The sequence below is a fragment of the Scyliorhinus canicula genome, chromosome 14 (assembly GCF_902713615.1).
Source record: "Scyliorhinus canicula chromosome 14, sScyCan1.1, whole genome shotgun sequence".
Taxonomy (NCBI): domain Eukaryota; kingdom Metazoa; phylum Chordata; class Chondrichthyes; order Carcharhiniformes; family Scyliorhinidae; genus Scyliorhinus; species Scyliorhinus canicula.
Window position 1 is genome coordinate 67,852,852 of NC_052159.1, and position 20,757 is coordinate 67,873,608.

A 20,757-nucleotide genomic window follows, 5' to 3' on the forward strand; every position below is an offset into this window, starting at 1 on the left:
ATATTGTCCTGGACGCGGCCTGCCTCCGCAGCTGATGTGCTAACATTCAACACGACTTCTCTCCATATTCGTACTGCACCCCTCTAGCCCTATGTAGCTGTCTTACAGCCCTCTCTGTTGTCAGCCTATCAAATTGCCCCTGTAATCTTTTCCTCCTCGCTAATCTCTCTGTGGCAGGCTGAATACTCCCTATCCACCTCCATTATCTTGTTCATTAGCCGTTCATATTCCTCCCTCCTTTTTCTATCCACATATGTCTTGAACAAGATAATCTCTCCTTGACCACTGCTTTTAGCACTTCCCAAAAAGTGGCTGCTGACACCTCCTCATTTTGGTTCAATTCAACATAATCTTTAATCACGGCCCGCACTTTGTCACAAAACCCTCTATCTGCCAAGAATCCCAAATTGAGCCTCCACCCTGGTCTCTGCTCCTGTCCCGATCCAAGCTGAATCTTCAGACAATAATGGGGCGCATGATCCAAAATTACTAACCCTGCGAACTCTGCCCCCTCCACCCGACCAAAATCTCCCGGCTCACCACAAGAAAGTCAATTCTAGAATATAATAATAAATAATAAATAAATAAATAATCTTTATTGTCACAAGTAGGCTTACATTAACACTGCAATGAAGTTACTGTGAAAAGCCCCAAGTCGCCACATTCCGGCGCCTGTTCGGGTATACAGAGGGAGAATTCAGAATTCTCAGCTGGTATGGGAATTGAACCCACGCTGCTGCATCACAAACCAGCTGTCTTGGCTCCAACTGAGCCAAGAGGGAGAAGGAGAATGATGATGTGAGAGAACTTGAAAATGTGAGGTTCCTATGAGCATCTGGTTTCGGGTCGTTCGACCTTGAAATGAAAATCGATTATTGTCACGAGTAGGCTTCAGTGAAGTTACTGTGAAAAGCCCCTAGTCGCCACATTCCGGCGCCTGTTCGGGGAGGCTGGTACGGGAATTGAACCGTGCTGCTGGCCTGCCTTGGTTTGCTTTCAAAGCCAGCGATTTAGCCTGTAGAGAACAGGACACAAACAAAAAGCAGGCTGGACACTAAGGGGTGGGATCTGACTATAAAAGACACGAGGCACTCACACTCCACCTCTTTCCCAGTAACTTCAATTGAAGCCTACTTGTGACAATAAGCGATTTTCATTTTATTCCATTTCATTAGCTGCTTGTCTTCATATCATTATGTGTGTGTCTGCATATCATGACATCTCCCATTTTTTTAATGTTTGTATGACATATGTGAACGTATTTACAAGAATAGGGCAATATTAACATGTATACATGCAGTGGATGTGAACATATGTACATGTGAAAACAGCTGTCTAATGCGAGAACACAGGACATAGCAAACAGAACAAATGTTCCTAAGTCCAGTCTCTGTGGCTTACGTCTGATCCTGGTCGACCGCCAGAGAGGTGGTGGTGGGGACGACAGCGCCTTGATTGGCAGGATTGAAGCCTGACTGGTGGCCTCCTGAGTCGAGGTATCAGGATGTGGCAAAACAACAGAAGGAAATGGTGAAGAATGTGGTTGCGGGCAGGCAACTTTGCGCAGTGCCCATCTGTTTCGTCGCATAACAGAACCATCAGCCAGACGCACAACATACGAGGGGGGGGCAGCCTGTCGAACAACAACAGCTGGAACTGACCAGGCTCCATCAGGGATCTTGACCCAAACAGTGTCTGATGGGGATAACACGGGCAAATCGGTGGCATGAACATCATAGCCCTGTTTTTGCCGGTCTCGGAGTTGCTGCACCTTCTGCAGCACCGGGTGGTGATCCAGGTTGGGCACATGTATGGCTGGAAGTGTTGTTCCAGATCCCTGTTCATCAGGAGTTGAGCCGGCGACATGCCAGTGGACAGTGGAGTCGCCCTGTACGCAAGTAGTGCAATATGAATGTCAGACACAGAATCCGCATCCTTGCAGATGAGCTGCTTCACTATGTGCACCCCTTTCTCAACCTTCCCATTGGACTGCGGGTAATACGGGCTGGAAGTGACGTGTTTGAACTGATACGACTGGGCAAACAGAGACCATTCATGGCTGCTGAAGCACGGGCCATTGTCACTCATGACATTGAGTGGGGTACCATGCCTGGAGAACGTCTCCTTACAGGCCTTATTGACGGTCCGAGATGTGAGGTCTGAGAGCTTCACGACTTTAGGGTAATTGGAAAAGTAATCAATGATTAACACGTAATCACGCCCATTTGCATTAAAGAGGTCGATGCCAACCTTGGACCACGGAAACGTTTCGATTTCATGCTGCTGAAGTGTCTCCTTACTCTGCGCTGGCTGGGAGCGTTGACATGTCGCACAGTTAAGGACCATGTTCGCGATGACCTGGCTGATCCCGGGCCAATAGACAGCCTACCTGGCTCTGAGTCTGCACTCTTCCACACCCAGGTGGCTTTCATGAATTTGACGGAGCCCCAAGCTCTGGAGACTGTGTGGAATTACAATCCGGTCCAGTTTGAGGAGGATACCATCAACCACCGTCAGGTTATCCTTTACATTGAAAAATTGAGTGCACTGCCCTTTTTGCCAGCCATTGGCTAGGTGTTGCATGACACGCTGTAAGAGGGGGTCTTTGGCTGTCTCCTCACGGATACAAATCACCTTCTCATCAGATGCCGGGAGGGTGCTGGCACACAGCTGCACCTGTGACTCAACCTGTGACTCAATTTGTTGGATGACTTTCAGTGATTCACTAGGCACGGTGATGGAGCGGGACAGTGTATCGGCAATGATGAACTCCTTGCCAGGCGTGTAGACCAGGTCAAAGTCATACCTTTTGAGTTTGAGGAGTTTGCGCTGCAACCGAGGCGTCATGTCATTAAGGTCCTTGTGGATAATGTGAAAATGAATGAAAATCGCTTTATTGTCACGAGTAGGCTTCAATGAAGTTACTGTGAAAAGCCCCTAGTCGCCACATTCCGGCGCCTGTCCGGGGAGGCCGGTACAGGAGGCTGGTACGGGAATGTTGACCCGGGGCCTGTGATCCGTCTCGACTGTGAATGTCGGCAGGCTGCAGACATAGTCGTGAAACTTGAGAATGCCAGTGAGAAGGCCAGGAATTCCTTCTCGATTTGTGGATACCTTTGTTTGGTGGGTGTCATTGCCTTTGATGCGTAGGCAACCGGTGCCCAGGATGAAGTGTCATGACATTGCAGCAGGGCTCGCACCAATGCCATCCTGGCTCGCATCTGCTGAGATTCTCGTTTCCCTGTCTGGGTCGATAAATGCCAATACGGCTGCAGTGGTGAATTTGGCTTTCAGCTCCAACCACTCTGCCTGATGGGCCGCCTTCCAATCGAAGGCAGTGGACTTCTTCACTCGGTTTCGTAGGGCCATGGTTTGTGAGGCCATGTTTGGGATGAACTTGCCCAGAAAATTGACCATGCCTAGGAAACGCAATTCTTGTCTTCCGGGACGGTCACGGCTGCGATGGCCTTGACCTTGTCTATGTCGGGGCACATGCCCTGCTGAGAGCTCTGGTCTCACAGGAACTTGAGTGTCGACATGCCAAAGCAACATTTGACCCTGTTCAGCTTCAGGCCATTGGCGTGGACACGGCGGAATACCTGCTGGAGTCAGGAAACATGCTCTTCAGGGGACGTCGATCATATGATTACGTCGTCCACGTAAACACGAACCCCTTCGATGACCTCCATGATGCAATGAAATATCTCCGATGCCGAGACAATGCCGAACAGCATACAGTTATAGCAATACCTGCCAAATGGTGTGTTGAAGGTGCAGAGCCTTCTGCTGGACTCATCCAGCTGGATTTGCCAGAATCCATGTGACGCATTTAACTTCGTGAAAAACCATGCATGTGCCATCTCACTGGTGAGTTTCTCCCGCTTCGGGATGGGGTAGTGTTCACGCTTTATATTCTGGTTGAGATCCTTGGGATCAATGCAGATGCGCAGGTCTCCAGAGGGTTTTTTAACCACCACCATCGAGCTGACCCAGTCAGTCGGTTTGGTTACCCTGGAAATGATCCCTTGCTGCTGCAGTTCCTTGAGCTGTTCCTTCAGGCGCTCCTTCAGCGGAGCCGGGACCCGGCGTGGTGCATGGACCACTGGCTTGGCATCAGGTCGCAGTAGGATCTTGTATCGATATGGCGAAGTGCCCATCCCATCAAACACATCTGGATATTGAGCGAGGATGTCGTCAATGCCAGCTTGAAGATCCACGTTAGAGGATATCGTTGAATAAACCCGCTGCACCAGGTTTAGCTTTTTTCAGGCATGCGCGCCCAGTAGGGATGCCCTGTCCGGCTTGACAATTTCAAACCTTAGCCATGCATGGGTACTCCGGTTGGAGACAAGTAGATGGCAGGATCCCAGTGCCATGATGGCATTACCGTTATAGTCCAGGAGCTGGCAGGCTGCTGGAAGGATCTTGGGGGGGCTTCTTGATGTGTTTGAAGTCTGTCTGTGAGAGGAGGTTGGCAGAAGCAGCTGTGACCAGCTTGAACTGGATGGAGCAGCGGTTGACCTGCATCACCGCACACCATTCGTCCTCTGAATCGACAGTGAGAAGGACTGAATGCAAGATGAGTTAGGTGTGGCATGTTCACATGTGGTAATGATGTCCATTTGGTAGTTGGACTCCAGGCACTCGTCCCCTGGATCCGTTGTACTGACAGGATCAGAATCCTGTTATCGTCGTTGCACGTTCTGGATGCACCATCGTCGGAATTGGGAGCGCTGGCCTCTGACTGGTGGTGCAGAAGGCTGCATAGTGTCCAGGCTTCCCACAGTTTAAACATTGCCTGCCTCTTGCAGGGCAGTGTCCCTTTAAGTGGGAGTTGCCACAGTTTGGGCACGTCATGATGTCAGCGTCGTGACACGGTGTACGGCGTTGCATATGCACAGTGCAGTCGGCAGATTTCTGCACCTGCGCAGTGTGGGTGTCGGCCACTTCGTTATCCCGTTCGCATCGCGCATGCGCAGGGCTCCGGGTAAAGTGCGCAAGATGGCCGCTGTCTTCAATGCTGAGGCGCTGCATCCGGGAGATGGCCTGCACACTCACTGCCTCGTGGGAGGCAAGTTTCTCATTTTCAGCCGATTTGTATTGGGAATACCGTTTTTTTGCGTGCTCATGCACTGTACATGTTTCAATCACGACTGGCAGGGTCATATGCTTGATTTTTAAGAGCTGCTCTCTCAGAGGATCAGAATGAACTCCAGACACGATTTGGTCTCTGATCATGGATTCAGCAATATCATCAAAGTTGCAGGACAGCGCTAGCGGAGTCTAGTTAAGAAGGCATTGAAAGATTCATCTTTACCTTGAAGAAGTTTGAATATGTCGCGCTCAAAGATTTAATTGGTGTCCATTTCACAGTGTCTGTCGAACTTGGCCAGGATGAGTCTGAACTTGTCCTGGCCTTCGGTGAAGTTAAACGAGTTGAAGAGTTCAATGGCTTGATCACCCGCTATTGAGAGGAGAAGCGCTATCTTTCTTGCATCAGACGGAAGGTCTGAGGCTTCGATGTATAGCAGAAACTTTTGCTTGAATGTCCGCCAGTTGGCACTGAGATTGCCAGAGGTCCTGAGCTGGTGAGGAGCCTGAATCTTCTCCATGGTGCCGGGATACATTTTGTGGTCATCACGGAACGAACTGAGGTAAGCCACCTTAAGCCACCTTAAATTAGAAGTCTCCTGGTATCATGTCGTGTTAGGTACGCTGGTCTAACTCTGGCTGCAACTGGATGCAGCTTAGATAAGAAAGATACTCCAGACCTTGTTCGTTCAATCTGATTTATTGAACCTGTAGCACAGTTAACGCAATTCTCTGTGAGTTCGACTCTCTGCTACCTTAAGTGTGGTTACGCTGTCTGACTGAACTAGACTAGCTCTTAGCCACGTGGTGGAGGTCTGAGATTGTAACAACACCCTTGACCGACTCTCTAGATGTTCATCAGTGGAAAGAGGCGGAGTGTGAGTGCCTCGTGTCTTTTACAGTCAGATCCCACCCCTGAGTGTCCAGCCTGCTTATTGGTCCTGTCCTCTTCTTTGTGTCCATTAGCTGCTTGTCTGGATATCATTATGTGTGTGTCTGCATATCATGACAGCCTGGGTGACCCCGTATGGGATTGGGGTGGTGTCCAGTCATGGACTGCCATTTCCACGGCCTGCAAGGCAGCCATCTTATTGCACACCCCACTGACCACCCATCATGGCCACTGGTTCTGCAGAGTGGCACCGGCCATATGGGAGCCCACACCCCTCCCACCCTCCAAAACCGCCATACCCAACCCCACCCAGCCGCCAACCCCACCCAGCCGCCCCCGTCGGCAGCCCACCCAGGGCAACGCCCACTGTAGCCACTACAGGGGCGCCCGGCGGGGGCTGCAGAACGTACCTGTGCGGCTGCAAGGGTAGTGCCAGCTGAATGTACAAAGACCAAAGAACAAAGAAAAGGACAGCACAGGAACAGACCCTTCAGCCCTCCAAGCTTGTGCCGACCATGCTGCCCATCTAAACTAAAATCTTCTCCACTTCTTGGGTCCGTATCCCTCTATTCCCATCCTATTCATGTATTTGTCAAGATGCCCCTTAAATGTTACTATCGTCCCTGCTTCCACCACCTCCTCCGGCAGCGAGTTTCAGGCACCCACTACCCTCTGTGTAAAAAACTTGCCTCGTACATCTCCTCTAAACATTGCCCCTCGCACCTTTAACCTATGCCCCCAGTAATTGACCCCGCTACCCTGGGAAAAAGCCTCTGACTATCTGTCTTTGCCCCTAATAATTTTGTAGACCTCTATCAGGACGCCCCTCAACCTCAATCGTTCCATTGAGAACAAACCGAGGGTTCTAGCATTCACTGTATATTCCCTACCTGCATTAGACCTTCCAAAATGCATTACCTCACATTTGTCCGGATTAACCTCCATCTGCCATCTTTCTGCCCAAGTCTCCAAATGATCTAAATCCTGCTGTATCCTCTGACAGTCCTCATCGCTATCTGCAATTCCACCAACCTTTGTGTCATCTGCAAACTTACTAATCAGACCAGTTATATTTTCCTCCAAATCATTAATATATACTACGAGCAGCAAAGGTCCCAGCACTGTAGTTCCCTGGATTATCCTTGCGACCATTCTTAAACTAAGGAACAACATTGGCTATTCTCCAGTCCTCGGGGACATCACCTAAAGACAGTGAGGATCCAAAGATTTCCGTCAAGGCCTCAGTAATTTCCTCTCTAGCCTCCTTCCGTATTCTGGCGTAGATCCCATCAGGCCCTATCTACCGTAATATTTTTCAAGACGCCCAACACCTCGTCTTTTTGGATCCCAATGTGACCCAGACTATCTACACACCCTTCTCCAGACTCACCATCCACCAATTCCTTCTCTTTGGTGAATACTGATGCAAAGTATTCATTTAGTACCTCGCCCATTTCCTCTGGCTCCACACATAGATTCCCTTGCCTATCCTTCAGTGGGCCAACTCTTTCCCTGGCTACCCTCTTGCTTTTTATGTACATGTAGAAACCCTAGTTCTCGCTCAATGCTTTCCCCTTCTGACTTATTGCTCCTGTACCCACCCCCCTGCCATACTAGTTTAAACCTTCCCGTGTGACACTAGCAAACCTCGTGGCCAGGATATTTATGCCTCTCCAGTTCAGATGCAACCCGTCCTTCTGATACAGGTCACACCTGCCCCGGAAGAGCTCCCAGAGCTGTACTCCTGGCAGCGGGGGCGGGCGCCAGACCAGGGACCGGCCACCGACGGGCCAGGGCTGCAGAGGTGGAGGGGGTGGGGGGCAATGGGAAGGGGGCACGGCCCATTGAGCCATGTTGGGCACGGGGGTACGCATCATGCTAATTATTGGCCTTTCACTCCCTGCCGATAATGGAATTTAACCAGCAATGATGGCCTTCCTGCTAGCCGCTGCAGCCCTTCAATGTGGACCAGGCCCACCAGGATGCCCGAGTAGCTGGGTTCGCCGCCATCAATAAGATGCCCCAGTCCAAGGGGTGATGCATGTCCTCCTACAAGTACCTGCAGATACAAGCCACTCAACAACTCGTCACAAACTGAAAGGGGTTCGACTCGATGAACGTGCAGCTGACATGTAACCATCAGCTGCGCATTATGCATGTCTGCACCTGATACCTGGGCAGTGTGCACGACACCTTCATCCTGGCACACGCAATGATTCCTGCAGGCCAAGGAAATGGGCACCGCATCCCCCCCCCCCCCCCCACCCCCCCCACCGGCCGCCCCCTTGACTGCAACCCCCTCTGTGATACACACCAGCTGCACTATGGGGTGTGGGCCCTGGGTTGGCAGTTGCAGCGGGTCTGGCCAATTGCATGGGGGTGATGAAAACCTGCTCTGCGATGATCTCTGGAGCTCCGCATCATTTGACAACGTCTGACTCCTGCCCACGATAGCACTTTCCACCGTCCACCTGGGTGATTCCTGCATACGGGCAGGCCATTCCATCACATGGTCTCATCGGATCCCTGGGGTGACAGTGGGGTGCCTAGACCACGCACAATGTCTGCCCATTGTCCCCCCCCCCCCCCTCTTGGCTAACCCAGACCAGTGTGTGCGCCATACTCCTCATGTACGTTGTTTTTGAGGGGGAGTAGCGTCCGAAAAACGATGCCGCCCCCAATTCCGACATAAACACAGGTTGTCCGGCCGATCACCGAACACGATTCCAGCGTCGGCAATCGGACAATCCAGCCCTCAGTCTCAGAAAGAGAGAATCCTATCAAATAAGTTTGGAAAGGCCAAGTCCTCTGTCTGTCTATCCTTCTGGAGTAGAACCTACAGATTCTGGGATTCTTATCCACCCAGATAAAGGCGAAAAACAATTTGTTAACCTTGTTAAAAATGGAATTGGGCAGGAAAATGGCGAGGCATTGAAAGAAAAAGAAAAATCTAAGGAAAATATTTATTTTTATTGTTTGAATCCTGACAGCCAAAGATACAGGAAGGTTGTTCCATCTCCGTAGGTCTGTTCCAACAGTTTTGAGCAGGCTAGAATAATTCAATTTGTGGAGTGAGGCCCATTTATGGGCCACCCTCACCCCACAAGTAACAAAACGTGTACTGGAGAAGAAAATGGGTAACGGGTCCATCTTCCAGAGGGATTAACTGGAAAACATTTACTCATAGCCAGATTTAATTTATAGCCCAGAGAAGCAGCCGAGTGTCTTCATTATGCCATTGTTGGAGGTCATTGGGTCTGTAATATATAAAAGTAGTTCATCTGCATAAAGAGATGCCCAATGTTCTACCCCACCTGGATTAATACCCCTACATTGATTGGAAGCTCTCAAAGCTATAGAGAGAGGCTCTATTTCCAGGGCGAATAAAAGTGGAGGCATTGTGTAGTAAACGGACCGATGAGACAATTATTGGCCAATTGCAAATCTTCCAAGACTCTCAGGTAGCCCCATTCTACCCTGTCAAGTGCTTTCTCTGCTGTAAAGATACCATCACCTCTGGCTCGGGTGCAGGAGAGGGAGAAAATATAATATTCAAAAGGCGACATATATTAGCTGACAACTGATGGCCCTTTGCAAAACCTGTTTGGTCCTCTGAAATTATGCTTGGAATGCAAGGTTCTAACCAAAACGCTAGTACCTTAGCAAGCACCTTCACATGTGCGTTTAAGAGCAAGATGGGTCGCTATTAATCGCACTCGGTTGGGTCTTTGTCCTTCTTAAGGAGCAAGGAAGTAGAGGCTTGAGTAAGGGTTGGATGCAATGATAGGGAGGCATTGAACATATCTAAGAGCAAAGGTGTAAATTGTTCTGAGAATTTCTTGTAAAACTCGATTGGAAAAGCATCCGGGACAGAGGCCTTACCAACCTGCATGAGACCAATGCATTTTAAAATCTTGCTGGGGCGTAACAGGGAGTCCAACTCACCAATCTTGACTGTTTTTTACAGATGGGATTAGCAGCATGTCCAGGAAATCAGACATGATCGACTTGTCTGTGGGAGGCTCAGATTTATAGGGGTCACAGTAGTAGGATGTGAAAGCCGCATTGAACGGGCTGGAAATTAGGTTGCCACCCGGGTTGAGTATCTGGGGGATCTCACGGGAAGCTGATTGGAATTCAAGTTGTTGTGCTAAAAGATAGCTTGCCTTCTCCCCATATTCGTAGAAAATACCCCTGGAGTACTGCAGCAGACATACGGCCTTATTGGTGGTCAATAGCTCATACTGGGTTCGCAACTTTGGTCTGCTTACATATAATTTGGGTATGGGATTGAGTGAGTACTGGTGATCTACCTCCAAAATGGAGCCCACCAGCCTCTGTTGTGCTAATTCCTTCATCTTTATCACATGTGCGTGATAAGAAATAATTTTGCCCCTGAGGACATCCTCAAGAATCTCCCACGGCGTGGAAGGGGAGATGGATTTGGTCCTATTTAATTTAATGTGGTTATCAATGTAGTTTTGAATCACAAATTTTCAGAGCGCAGCTCCTTCCTCAGGTGAATGAAGAGGTGGGTTCCAGAAACATATATGTAGACAAATGCAATGATACAAGAAGATACTTTGAATGCGAGTCTTTGCAGGTAATTAAGTCTTTACTGGTCCAGACGGAGCGACTGGCAAGAGGGATAATCACAGGTTAAAAAGGTGTGAATTGTCTCAAGCCAGGACAGTTGGTAGGATTTCGCAAGCCCAGGCCAGATGGTGGGAGTTAAAGTAGTGAGACATGAATCTAAGGTCCCAGCTGAGGCCGTACTCGTGTGCGGAACTTGGCTATTCATTTCTGCTCGGTGATTCTGCGTTGTCGTGCACAGAGATGGTGCAGGAGGGAGGGATTCAGATACCTGGATAACTGGGGCTCATTCTTGGGTAGGTGGGACCTCTACAAACAGGATGGTCTACATCTGAACCAGAGGAATACCAATATCCTGGAAAGGGCGCGGGGGGGGGGGGGGGGGGGGGGGGGATTTGCTAATGCTCTTCGGGAGGGTTTAAACTAATTCAGCAAGAGGTTGGGAACCTGAATTGTAGCTCCAGGTTGAGGGTTGAGAGTAGTGAAGTCATGAGTAAGGTTTCAAGGTCGCAGGAGTGTACCGGCAGGCAGGAAGATGGTTTGTGTTGTGTCTACTTCAACGCCAGGAGTATCCGGAATAAGGTGGGTGAACTTGCAGCATGGGTTGGCACCTGGGACTTCGATGTTGTGGCCATTTCGGAGACATGGATAGAACAGGGACAGGAATGGTTGTTGCAGGTTCCGGGGATTAGATGTTTCAGTAAGCTCAGAGAAGGTGGTAAAAGAGGGGGAGGGGTAGCATTGTTAGTCAAGGACAGTATTACGGTGGCAGAAAGGAAGTTTGATGAGGACACGTCTACTGAGGTAGTATGGGCTGAGGCTAGAAACAGGAAAGGAGGTCACCCTGTTAGTGGTTTTCTATAGGCCTCCGAAAAGTTCCAGAGATGTAGAGGAAAGAATTGCAAAGGTGCTTCTGGATAGGAGCGAAAGTAACAGGGTAGTTGTTATGGGGGACTTTCACTTTCCAAATACTGACTGGAAACGCTATAGTCTGAGTACTTTAGATGGGTCCATTTTTGTCCAATGTGTGCAGGAGGGTTTCCTGACACAGTATGTCGATAGGCCAACAAGAGGTGAGGCCACATTGGATTTGGTACTGGGTAATGAACCAGGACAGGTGTAGATTTGGAGGTAGGTGAGCACTTTGGTGATAGTGACCACAATTCAGTTACATTTACTTTAGCGATGGAAAGGGATAGGTATATACCGCAGGGCAAGAGTTATAGCTGGGGGAAAGGCAATTATGATGCGATGAGGCAAGACTTAGGATGCATCAGATGGTGAAGGAAACTGTAGGGGATGGGCACAATTGAAATGTGGATCTTGTTCAAGGAACAGCTACTGAATATGTACCTGTCAGGTCGGGAGGAAGTGGTCGAGCAAGGGAACCGTGGTTTACTAAAGTAGTTGAATCACTTGTCAAGTGGAAGAAGGAGGTTTATGTAAAGATGAGACGTGAAGGTTCAGTTAGGGTGCTTGAGTTACAAGTTTGCCAGGAAGGAACAGAGAACTAAGAAGAGCCAGACGTCCTTGGCAGGTAGGATCAAGGATACGCCTAAAGCTTACTATACGTGTGTCAGGAATAAAAGAATGACTAGGATAAGAGTAGGGCCAGTCAAGGACAGTAGTAGGAAGTTGTGCATGGAGTCCGAGGAGGTAGGAAAGGCGCTAAATGAATATATTTCATCGGTATTCACACAGGAAAAAGACAACATTGTCGAGGAGAATACTGAGATACAGGCTACTAGACTAGATGGGATTGAGGTTCATAAGGAGGAGGAGGTGTTAGCAATTCTGGAAAGTGTAAAAATAGATAAGTCCCCTGGGCTGGATGGGATTTATCCTAAGATTCTCTGGGAAGCTAGGGAGGAGATTGCTGAGCCTTTGGCTTTGATCTTTATGTCGTCATTGTCTACAGGAATAGTGCCAGAAGACTGGAGCATAGCAAATGTTGTCCCCTTGTTCAAGAAGGGGAGTAGAGACAACTCTAGTAACAATAGACCAGTGAGCCTTACTTCTGTTGTGGGCAAAGTCTTGGAAAGGATTGTAAGAGATCGGATTTATAATCTTCTACAAAGGAATAATTTGATTAGGGATAGTCAACATGGTTTTGTGAAGGGTAGATCGTGCCACACAAACCTTATTGAGTTCTTTGAGAAGGTGGCCAAACAGGTGGACGAGGGTAAAGCAGTTGATGTGGTGTATTTGGATTTCATTAAAGTGTTTGATAAGGCTCCCCACAGTAGGCTACTGCAGAAAATACGGAGGCATGGGATTGAGGGTGATTTAGCAGTTTGTATCAGAAATTGGCTAGCTCTAAGAAGACAGAGGGTGGTGGTTGATGGGAAATATTCAGCCTGGAGTTCAGTAACTAGTGGTGTACCACAAGGATCTGTTTTGGGGCCACTGCTGTTTGTTATTTTTATAAGTGACCTGGAGGAGGGCGTAGAAGGATGGGTGAGTAAATTTGCAGATGACATGAAAGTCGGTGGAGTTGTGGACAGTGCGGAAGGATGTTGCAGGTTACAGAGGGACAGAGATAAGCTGCAGAGCTGGGCTGAGAAGTGGCAAATGGAGTTTAATGCAGAAAAGTGGGAGGTGATTCATTTTGGAAGGAGTAACAGGAATACAGATTACTGGGCTAATGTAAGATTCTTGGTAGTGTGGATGAGCAGGGAGATCTCGGTGTCCATGTACGTAGATCCCTGAAAGTTGCCACCCAGGTTGATGGGGTTGTTGAGAAGGCGTACGGTGTGTTGGCTTTTATTTGTAGAGGGATTGAGTTTAGGAGCCATGAGGTCATGTTGCAGCTGTACGGAATTTTGGTGCAGCCGCATTTGGAGTATTGTCTGTGGTTCTGGTCGCCGCATTATAGGAAGGGTGTGGAAGCATTGGAGGAGTTGCAGAGGAGATTTACCAGGATGTTGCCTGGTATGGAGGGAAGATCTTATGAGGAAAGGCTGAGGGACCTGAGGCTGTTTTCGTTAGATAAGGTTAAGAGGATGTTCTGTATATAGTCAAGTATCTGTACACATCTTCACGCACACGCACCTCAATATTTATTACCTGAACACATTTTTTTTTTAAAAGGGGGGGGGGGGGGAGATGTCATAATATACATCCATGTATATGTTGGAGTGCAGACAGGCAGCGATTGACACACAGGATGACCAGTGAGTACACAGAACACAGCAGCCAATCACCAGACAGGACATGACCACTATAAAGCCAGAGGGCACCAGTTTTCCCGCTCTACATAGAACAGTACAGCACAGAACAGGCCCTTCGGCCCTCGATGTTGTGCCGAGCCATGATCACCCTACTCAAACCCACGTATCCACCCTATACCCGTAACCCAACAACCCCCCACCCCTTAACCTTACTTTTTAGGACACTACGGGCAATTTAGCATGGCCAATCCACCTAACCTGCACATCTTTGGACTGTGGGAGGAAACCGGAGCACCCGGAGGAAACCCACGCACACACAGGGAGGACGTGCAGACTCCGCACAGACAGTGACCCAGCCGGGAATCGAACCTGGGACCCTGGAGCTGTGAAGCATTTATGCTAACCACCATGCTACCGTGCTGCTCTCTTGGGATCCAGCCTCTGAGACAGTCAAAGCTCGTGAGCAGCAGCTAGTACAAACACCATGTGGTAGTCAGTTAGTCTGGTCAGGCTAGCCTCAGGTCTCCAGTCAAGTCAGCATAGTGTCAACCCACAGTTAAGCATGTAATATAGTTAGATATTAAATAAAAATCGTGTTGCATCTCATCAAGTTTTGGAAGCCTGTCTCTCTCTGCGCTGCATCAAACGCAGTTCACATAGACCCAGCTTACCCAACACATCAACATTCACACACTCACCCTAAAATCCTCACACACACACCCTCTTATGCACACACTCACATATAAACACACGCACATGTTCACACATGCACACAATCACCTCCCTCACACCTCTCTTTTTCATATTCGCACACACACATCCTCACACACACACACAAACTTACTCATCCTTACACACACGTAAACACACATCCTCACACACATCCTCTCATGCACACACACTCATCTTCACATGCACACAAACACACTCTCATCCTCGCACACATAAACGCACACTTCCTCACACACACATAAACAAACACAAAGACACATACTCATCCTCACACACACAAAAACACACTCACATCCTCAGACATACAACCCTCTGGTTCATTTGATTCATCTAATTCTTTTTAAATGTTGCACGTTTGAACTGGCCTTTACCACTCACATGGCAGCCACCAGCGTCGCGGACCCCCTGGAGACCCTTCATGGTCCCCTGGTTGGGGCCTACCTATCTATAACGTTGAGGAGATTATCTGATTATTCTGTGATTAATACTTGGGGAATACTGATTCCTAACATAATTAAATATAAGGGCTTGTGCAGAGCCTGAGGCAGGGCATCTGCCATTTTGACATTGCTTCAAGATTTTCAGCATTCAGACCTGGGTGAAGTGTGAAAGAAGGCCTCTTCTTGCATGCAATAGGCGAAGGTTTGGGTAGTTGTTTGGATAGTGGGAAACAGAATATATTTGGACCTTCCACCTTATCTTTCTGCTCTCACACCCAGTCGCTATTCAATTTGAAGAATGAAGAGAGATTGCAGTGGTTCTGCAGACAGGTTTCATGTCCACCTTTCATGGACGTCTGAGTGTCTCTATTTAAAGACACACAGAAGAGTTTGACCTGCCTCAGCTGCACCCAATCTCCCTGTGACACTGCTGAGGCCCTCTGATTGGGCCGTCAGAATCAGGAGCATTGTGGAGCGTGGAAAGGCTTTGGCAGCAGATACGTATTATTACATATTTCATTTATTTTTTTTTAAATAAACAATTTTATTGAGGTAGTTTTTGGCTTTATAAACAGTTACAGACATCAACAGAAAGAAAGCAAAAAAGGCAAAAATGTGCAAACATCCACGTACTTTCAATACTTCCATCATAACATACTGCACAAGCCCGCTCCTCTCCCACCGGTACTACCCGCCATATTTTCCCTCCTTCTCTACTCTACCCAACCCCCCCCACCCCCTGCTGACGCTCACTCTCCCGCAAAGAAGTCAATAAATGGTTGCCACCTCCGGGCGAACCCCTGCACAGATCCCCTCAAGGCGAACTTAATTTTTTCCATACCCAGGAAACTCGACATGTCCGCAAGCCACCACTCAGTCTTCGGGGGCTTTGAGTCCCTCCACGCCAATAGTATTCGTCACCGGGCTATCAGGGAAGCAAAGGCCAAAACATCGGCCTCTTTCTCCCCCTGGACTCCCGGGTCTTCCGAAACCCCAAAAATTGCCACCCCTGGACTCATCACCACCCTTGTTTTTAGCACCCGGGACATGACCCCCGCAAATCCCTCCCAGTACCCCCTCAGCTTAGGGCATGCCCAAAACATGTGAACGTGGTTCGCTGGTCCCCCGCGCACCTAGCGCATTTGTCCTCTATCCCGAAGAATTTGCTCATCCGAGCCACCGTCATATGGGCCCGGTGAACGACCTTAAATTGAATCAGACCTAGCCTAGCACATGTCGCGGTCGAATTTACCCTACTCAGGGCCTCTGCCCACAGCCCATCCTCCATTTCCCCGCCTAGTTCCTCCTCCCATTTAAGTTTCAGTTCCTCTGTCTGGGACCCTTCCTCCCTCATGAGCACCTTATAAATACCCGAGACTCTACCCTCCCCTTCTTCCCTCCTAGAGACTATTCTGTCTAGGATCCCCATTGGCGGGCGGCGTGGGAAAGATGGGACCTGTCTACGAACAAAGTCCCGCAACTGTAGGTACCTAAAATAATTTCCCCTTACCAACCCAAATTTCTCCTCCAAGCTTCTCAAACTCGCAAAGCTCCCTTCCAGGAACATATCACCCACCCTTCCCGCCGCCATACTCGGAACCCCCCATCCATACTCCCGGGGGCAAACCGATGGTTGTCGCAGATTGGCGCCCAGACAATCTCCCCTACATGCCTCCTCCACTGGCCCCATATCCAGGCTGGTGGTGTACTTGGCCGGCGGTAGCGGTAGAGGAGCCGTGACCAGGGCTGCCAAGCTGGAGCCCCTGCACGAAGCCGCCTCCACCCGCCCCCAAATAGACCCCGTAACCACCATCCACTTCCTTATCATAGCGATGTTGGCCGCCCAGTAATAATTAATCAGACTCGGCAAAGCCAGCCCTCCCTCGCTGCGGTTCCTCTCCAACATCGCCTTCTTCACCCGCGGGGATTTTCCCGCCCAGACAAAGCTCATGATCAGCCCGTTAACTCTTTTGAAGAAGGACTGTGGGATAAAGATCAGGAGGCACTGAAAAATAAACAGAAATCTAGGGAGGATTGACATCTTTACAGTCTGCACCCTCCCTGCCAGCGACAGCGGGAGTGCATCCCATCTCCGAAACTCTCCCTTCATTTGCTCCACCACCCTGGCCAAATTTAACTTATGCAGCCTGCCCCAGTCTCGTGCCACCTGGATTCCCAAATACCGGAAAGTTTCCTCAACCAGCCTAAACGGTAGCCCTCTCAATCGGTTCTCCTGGCCCCTTGCCTGGACCACAAACATTTCACTCTTGGCCGTATTTAATTTGTATCCTGAGAACTGGCCGAACTTCCTCAGCATTCCCAGTATACTTCCCATCCTGGCCACTGGGTCCGACACGTACAGGAGCAGGTCATCTGCATAAAGAGAGACCCTATGTTCTACCCTGCCCCTCACCATCCCTTTCCATCCCTCTGCGGCTCTCAGCGCAATCGCCAGCGGCTCTATGGCCAGCGCAAACAGCAGCGGGGAGAGCGGGCAGCCCTGTCTCGTCCCTCGGTACAACCTAAAGTACTCCGACACTTCTCTGTTAGCCTTGACGCTGGCCCTCGGGGCCTGATATAATAATTTGATCCAATCCACCAATCCCTCCCCGAACCCAAACCGTCCGAGCACCTCCCATAGATAGTCCCACTCCACCCGGTCAAAGGCCTTCTCGGCGTCCATTGCCACCACTACCTCCACCTCCCTACCCACCGGGGGCATCATTATCACATTAAGTAATCTTCTCAGGTTGGCCGCCAGCTGCCTACCTTTCACGAACCCAGTTTGGTCTTTCCCAATCACCTCCGGTACGCAGTCCTCCATTCTAACTGCCAGTACCTTTGCCAGGAGCTTGGCGTCAACATTAATCAGGGAGATTGGCCTGTAGGACCCGCACGCCTCCGGGTCTTTACCCCGCTTCAATATCAGTGATATAGTGGCTTGCGACATTGTCGGTGGCAGGGTCCCTCTGTCCCTTGCCTCATTGAAAACCCTCGCCAAGACCGGGCCCACCAGCTCAGAGAACTTCCTATAAAACTCTACTGGGTATCCATCCGGCCCCGGGGACTTCCCCGACTGCATAGCCTTAAGGCCCCCCAATACCTCCTCTACTCTAATCGGGGCACCCAGCTCATCCACTCGCCCCCCCCCCCCCCCCCCCCCCCCCCACCTACTGTTGGGAAGGTTAACCCGTCCAGAAACCTTTTCAGCCCCTCCGGTTCTTCCGGCGGCTCCGAAGTATACAGCTTACGATAGAAGTCCCGGAATACCTTATTCAATCCTGCCGGGTCCTCCACTTTGCGCCCCCATCCCTCACTCTACCTATTTCCCTGGCCGCCTCCCTCCTCCTGAGTTGCTGCGCTAACAGTCTGCTAGCCTTTTCCCCATGCTCGTACACCACTCCCCGTGCCTTCCTAAGCTGTTCCACGGCCCTACTCGTGGATAGTGCCCCCAGTTCCGCCTGTAGCCTCCGCCTTTCCCTGAGTAAAACCTCCCCCGGGGACTCCGCGTGCTCTTCATCTATCCGACCCATTTCCCTGACCAATCTATCCATCTCTGCCCGGTCTGCCTTGGCTCTGTGGGCCCCAATTGAAATCAGCTCCCCCCGCACTACTGCCTTTAGCGCCTCCCACAGGGTCGCCGCTGAGACCTCCCCCATGTCATTCACCTGCAGGTAATTTTGCATACATCTCCGAAGCCTCTCGCAGATCCCCTCCTCCGACAGCAGTCCCACGTCTAGCCTCCATTGTGGGCGTTGGTAGCTCGCTCCCCCGATCTGCAGGTCTACCCAATGCGGGGCATGGTCTGAGATAGTAATTGCCGAATATTCCGTGTTCTTTACCTCCCCTATACAATCCCTGCGTAGTACAAAGAAATCTATCCTAGAATATACTTTATGAACAGGATGATTGCAACTAGGTCCTGGTAAATGCGGATAACATTGTTGTTCCACGTGCTGCTCCTGGCGCTCTTTGCCAACCGCAGCACCCGCTCCTTGTCCACGAACCCGTGGAACCTAATCACCATCGGGCGGGAGGAGGGGGGGGTCCGCCCGGCTGCCCCTGCCTTGCCTGCACTCTGTGTGCCCCCTCCAGCTCCGGCGGTCGCGGAAAGGCTTCGGCCCCCATCAGCTGCTTCAGCAGGTCTGCTACAAACGCTGCAGCATCAGCTCCCTCAGCCCCCTCCGGGAGGCTAACCATCCTCAGGTTGTTCCTGCGGACTCTATTCTCCAGCTCCTCCACTCTGTCCAGCAGTCTTCTCTGCCGCTCTTTCAGCCCGTCAAATTCTAGTGCCGCAACCGTCTGCGCATCCGCCTGCTCCTCCACCGCCTCTCCCAGCTCCTTAACTTTAACATCTTGCGCATCCAGCCTCTGGTTCAGCTGATCCACCGCTTTCTGGATTAGGTCCAAGCTGTCCCGCTTCAGCGCTTCAAAACTGGACTTCATTACCTGGAGCATGTTATCCAGCGCCTGTTGGATTGCTGAGTCCGGGGTCCGTGTGTCCGCCATCTTAGGTCCCCGGTAATTTTCTTCAGGTCCTTGTCTCTGTCCCTTTTTCTCCTTTTTCTTCTGCCTTCTGGACTCCCGCTGTTCCATGTGCCGCAGCCCGCTCCTCAGCACTTTCACTGCCGCCTTCCTTCGCCCAGCTCCTTAACTTTTACCTCTTGAGCATCTGAAGTGGGTCCAAGTTGTCCTGCTTCAGCGACTCCAAACCTGTTTTTCTTCTCCTGGGGCAAGGAAGGTCCGTGGGTCCGCCATCTTACGTTTCAGCTCAGTTTCCTCTGCTCCTTGCCTCTGTCTCTTTCTCTCTTTCTTCCCCTACCTGCTGGCCTCCCACGGTTCCATCGATTGCAGCCCGCTCTCCAGCCCTTTCGCGGCAGCCTTTTTGCCACTCCATGGTCCCGCTATCGCGGGAAATCAGCTCCAAAGCCCCGCCGGAGTGAGAGGCCGCCGAATGTGCGGCTCACCCAAGCATCACCGCCACCGGAAATCCATATTTCATTTCTTAACTATTTCATTATTGAGTGGAATGAGAATTGCAATAGAATAGACATTAGGCTTCTGGGACTTGCATTTAAATCCAGTGCCAGAGTGAGCAAGTCTGTCCTGTTTGCTGACTGCAAAGATCATATAAGAAATGAGCTTGGAGGCTTTATTTAGACTCCCATTTGCTGTGGACCCAGTTGTAATTGGTACAAGAGTCTATTGGCTGGAACTAAGGAAAGGAAAGTTTACTGTCCCTCAAACAATTTATACATGTTGTGGGAATTACTATCGCCGACACTTCGACCCTGAAATTGAAAGTGTTCCATTTTCCTGCCTGGATAATCCTCACCTATGTCAGAAATAATAGTAAGATAGTGAGAAAAGTTCTCACAAAAGTGGACAATTTTTCTCTAGATCTATATTTAAAATTTTAATATCACTTTTAATCTTTGGGAAGTGTAAAAGTATAAATGAATAATCTCACCAGTCATAGTAAAAATACCAAGGAGTAAGCCTATGTCTCTTCGTCCTATCATTATAACCTCATTTCGAAGCAGTTCACCATGGTGCGGTTTATTTTTATTTTTCCAGGCTGCCCATATTCCAACTAATAGGATTGCCAAATAGAACAGGATGATTGCAACTAGTCCTCCAATGTCGACACTCATTTTTCAATTGAAAATGTAGCTCGTGTAGAATGCTGTCACCAATGGCTAAATAAAACAACACAGAAGCAATGCATCAGTAATTATATAATGGATAAATATCAGATAAGAGTGAAATCCATTTCTAAACCACTCATAACACCAACCCAGAGATTAGAATAAACAGGAAAAGACTAATAGACACAACA

General features: G+C 49.7%; 1 protein-coding gene across 7 annotated transcripts in view; it reads right to left on the bottom strand.

The window, feature by feature from the left end:
* Window positions 1-20,757, bottom strand: part of LOC119977798 (high-affinity choline transporter 1-like) — a 280,545-nt gene that overhangs the window by 202,254 nt on the left and 57,534 nt on the right. For 5 of the 7 annotated variants that reach the window (XM_038819017.1, XM_038819018.1, XM_038819022.1 and 2 more), the window contains one exon: window positions 20,389-20,617. The exons of the other annotated variants lie outside the window; for them this stretch is intronic. In XM_038819017.1, the coding sequence (XP_038674945.1) occupies window positions 20,389-20,572 (184 nt within the window). In that variant the 5' untranslated portion in view covers window positions 20,573-20,617. The remainder of the gene's footprint in view (window positions 1-20,388; window positions 20,618-20,757) is intronic. 7 annotated transcript variants of the gene reach the window in all.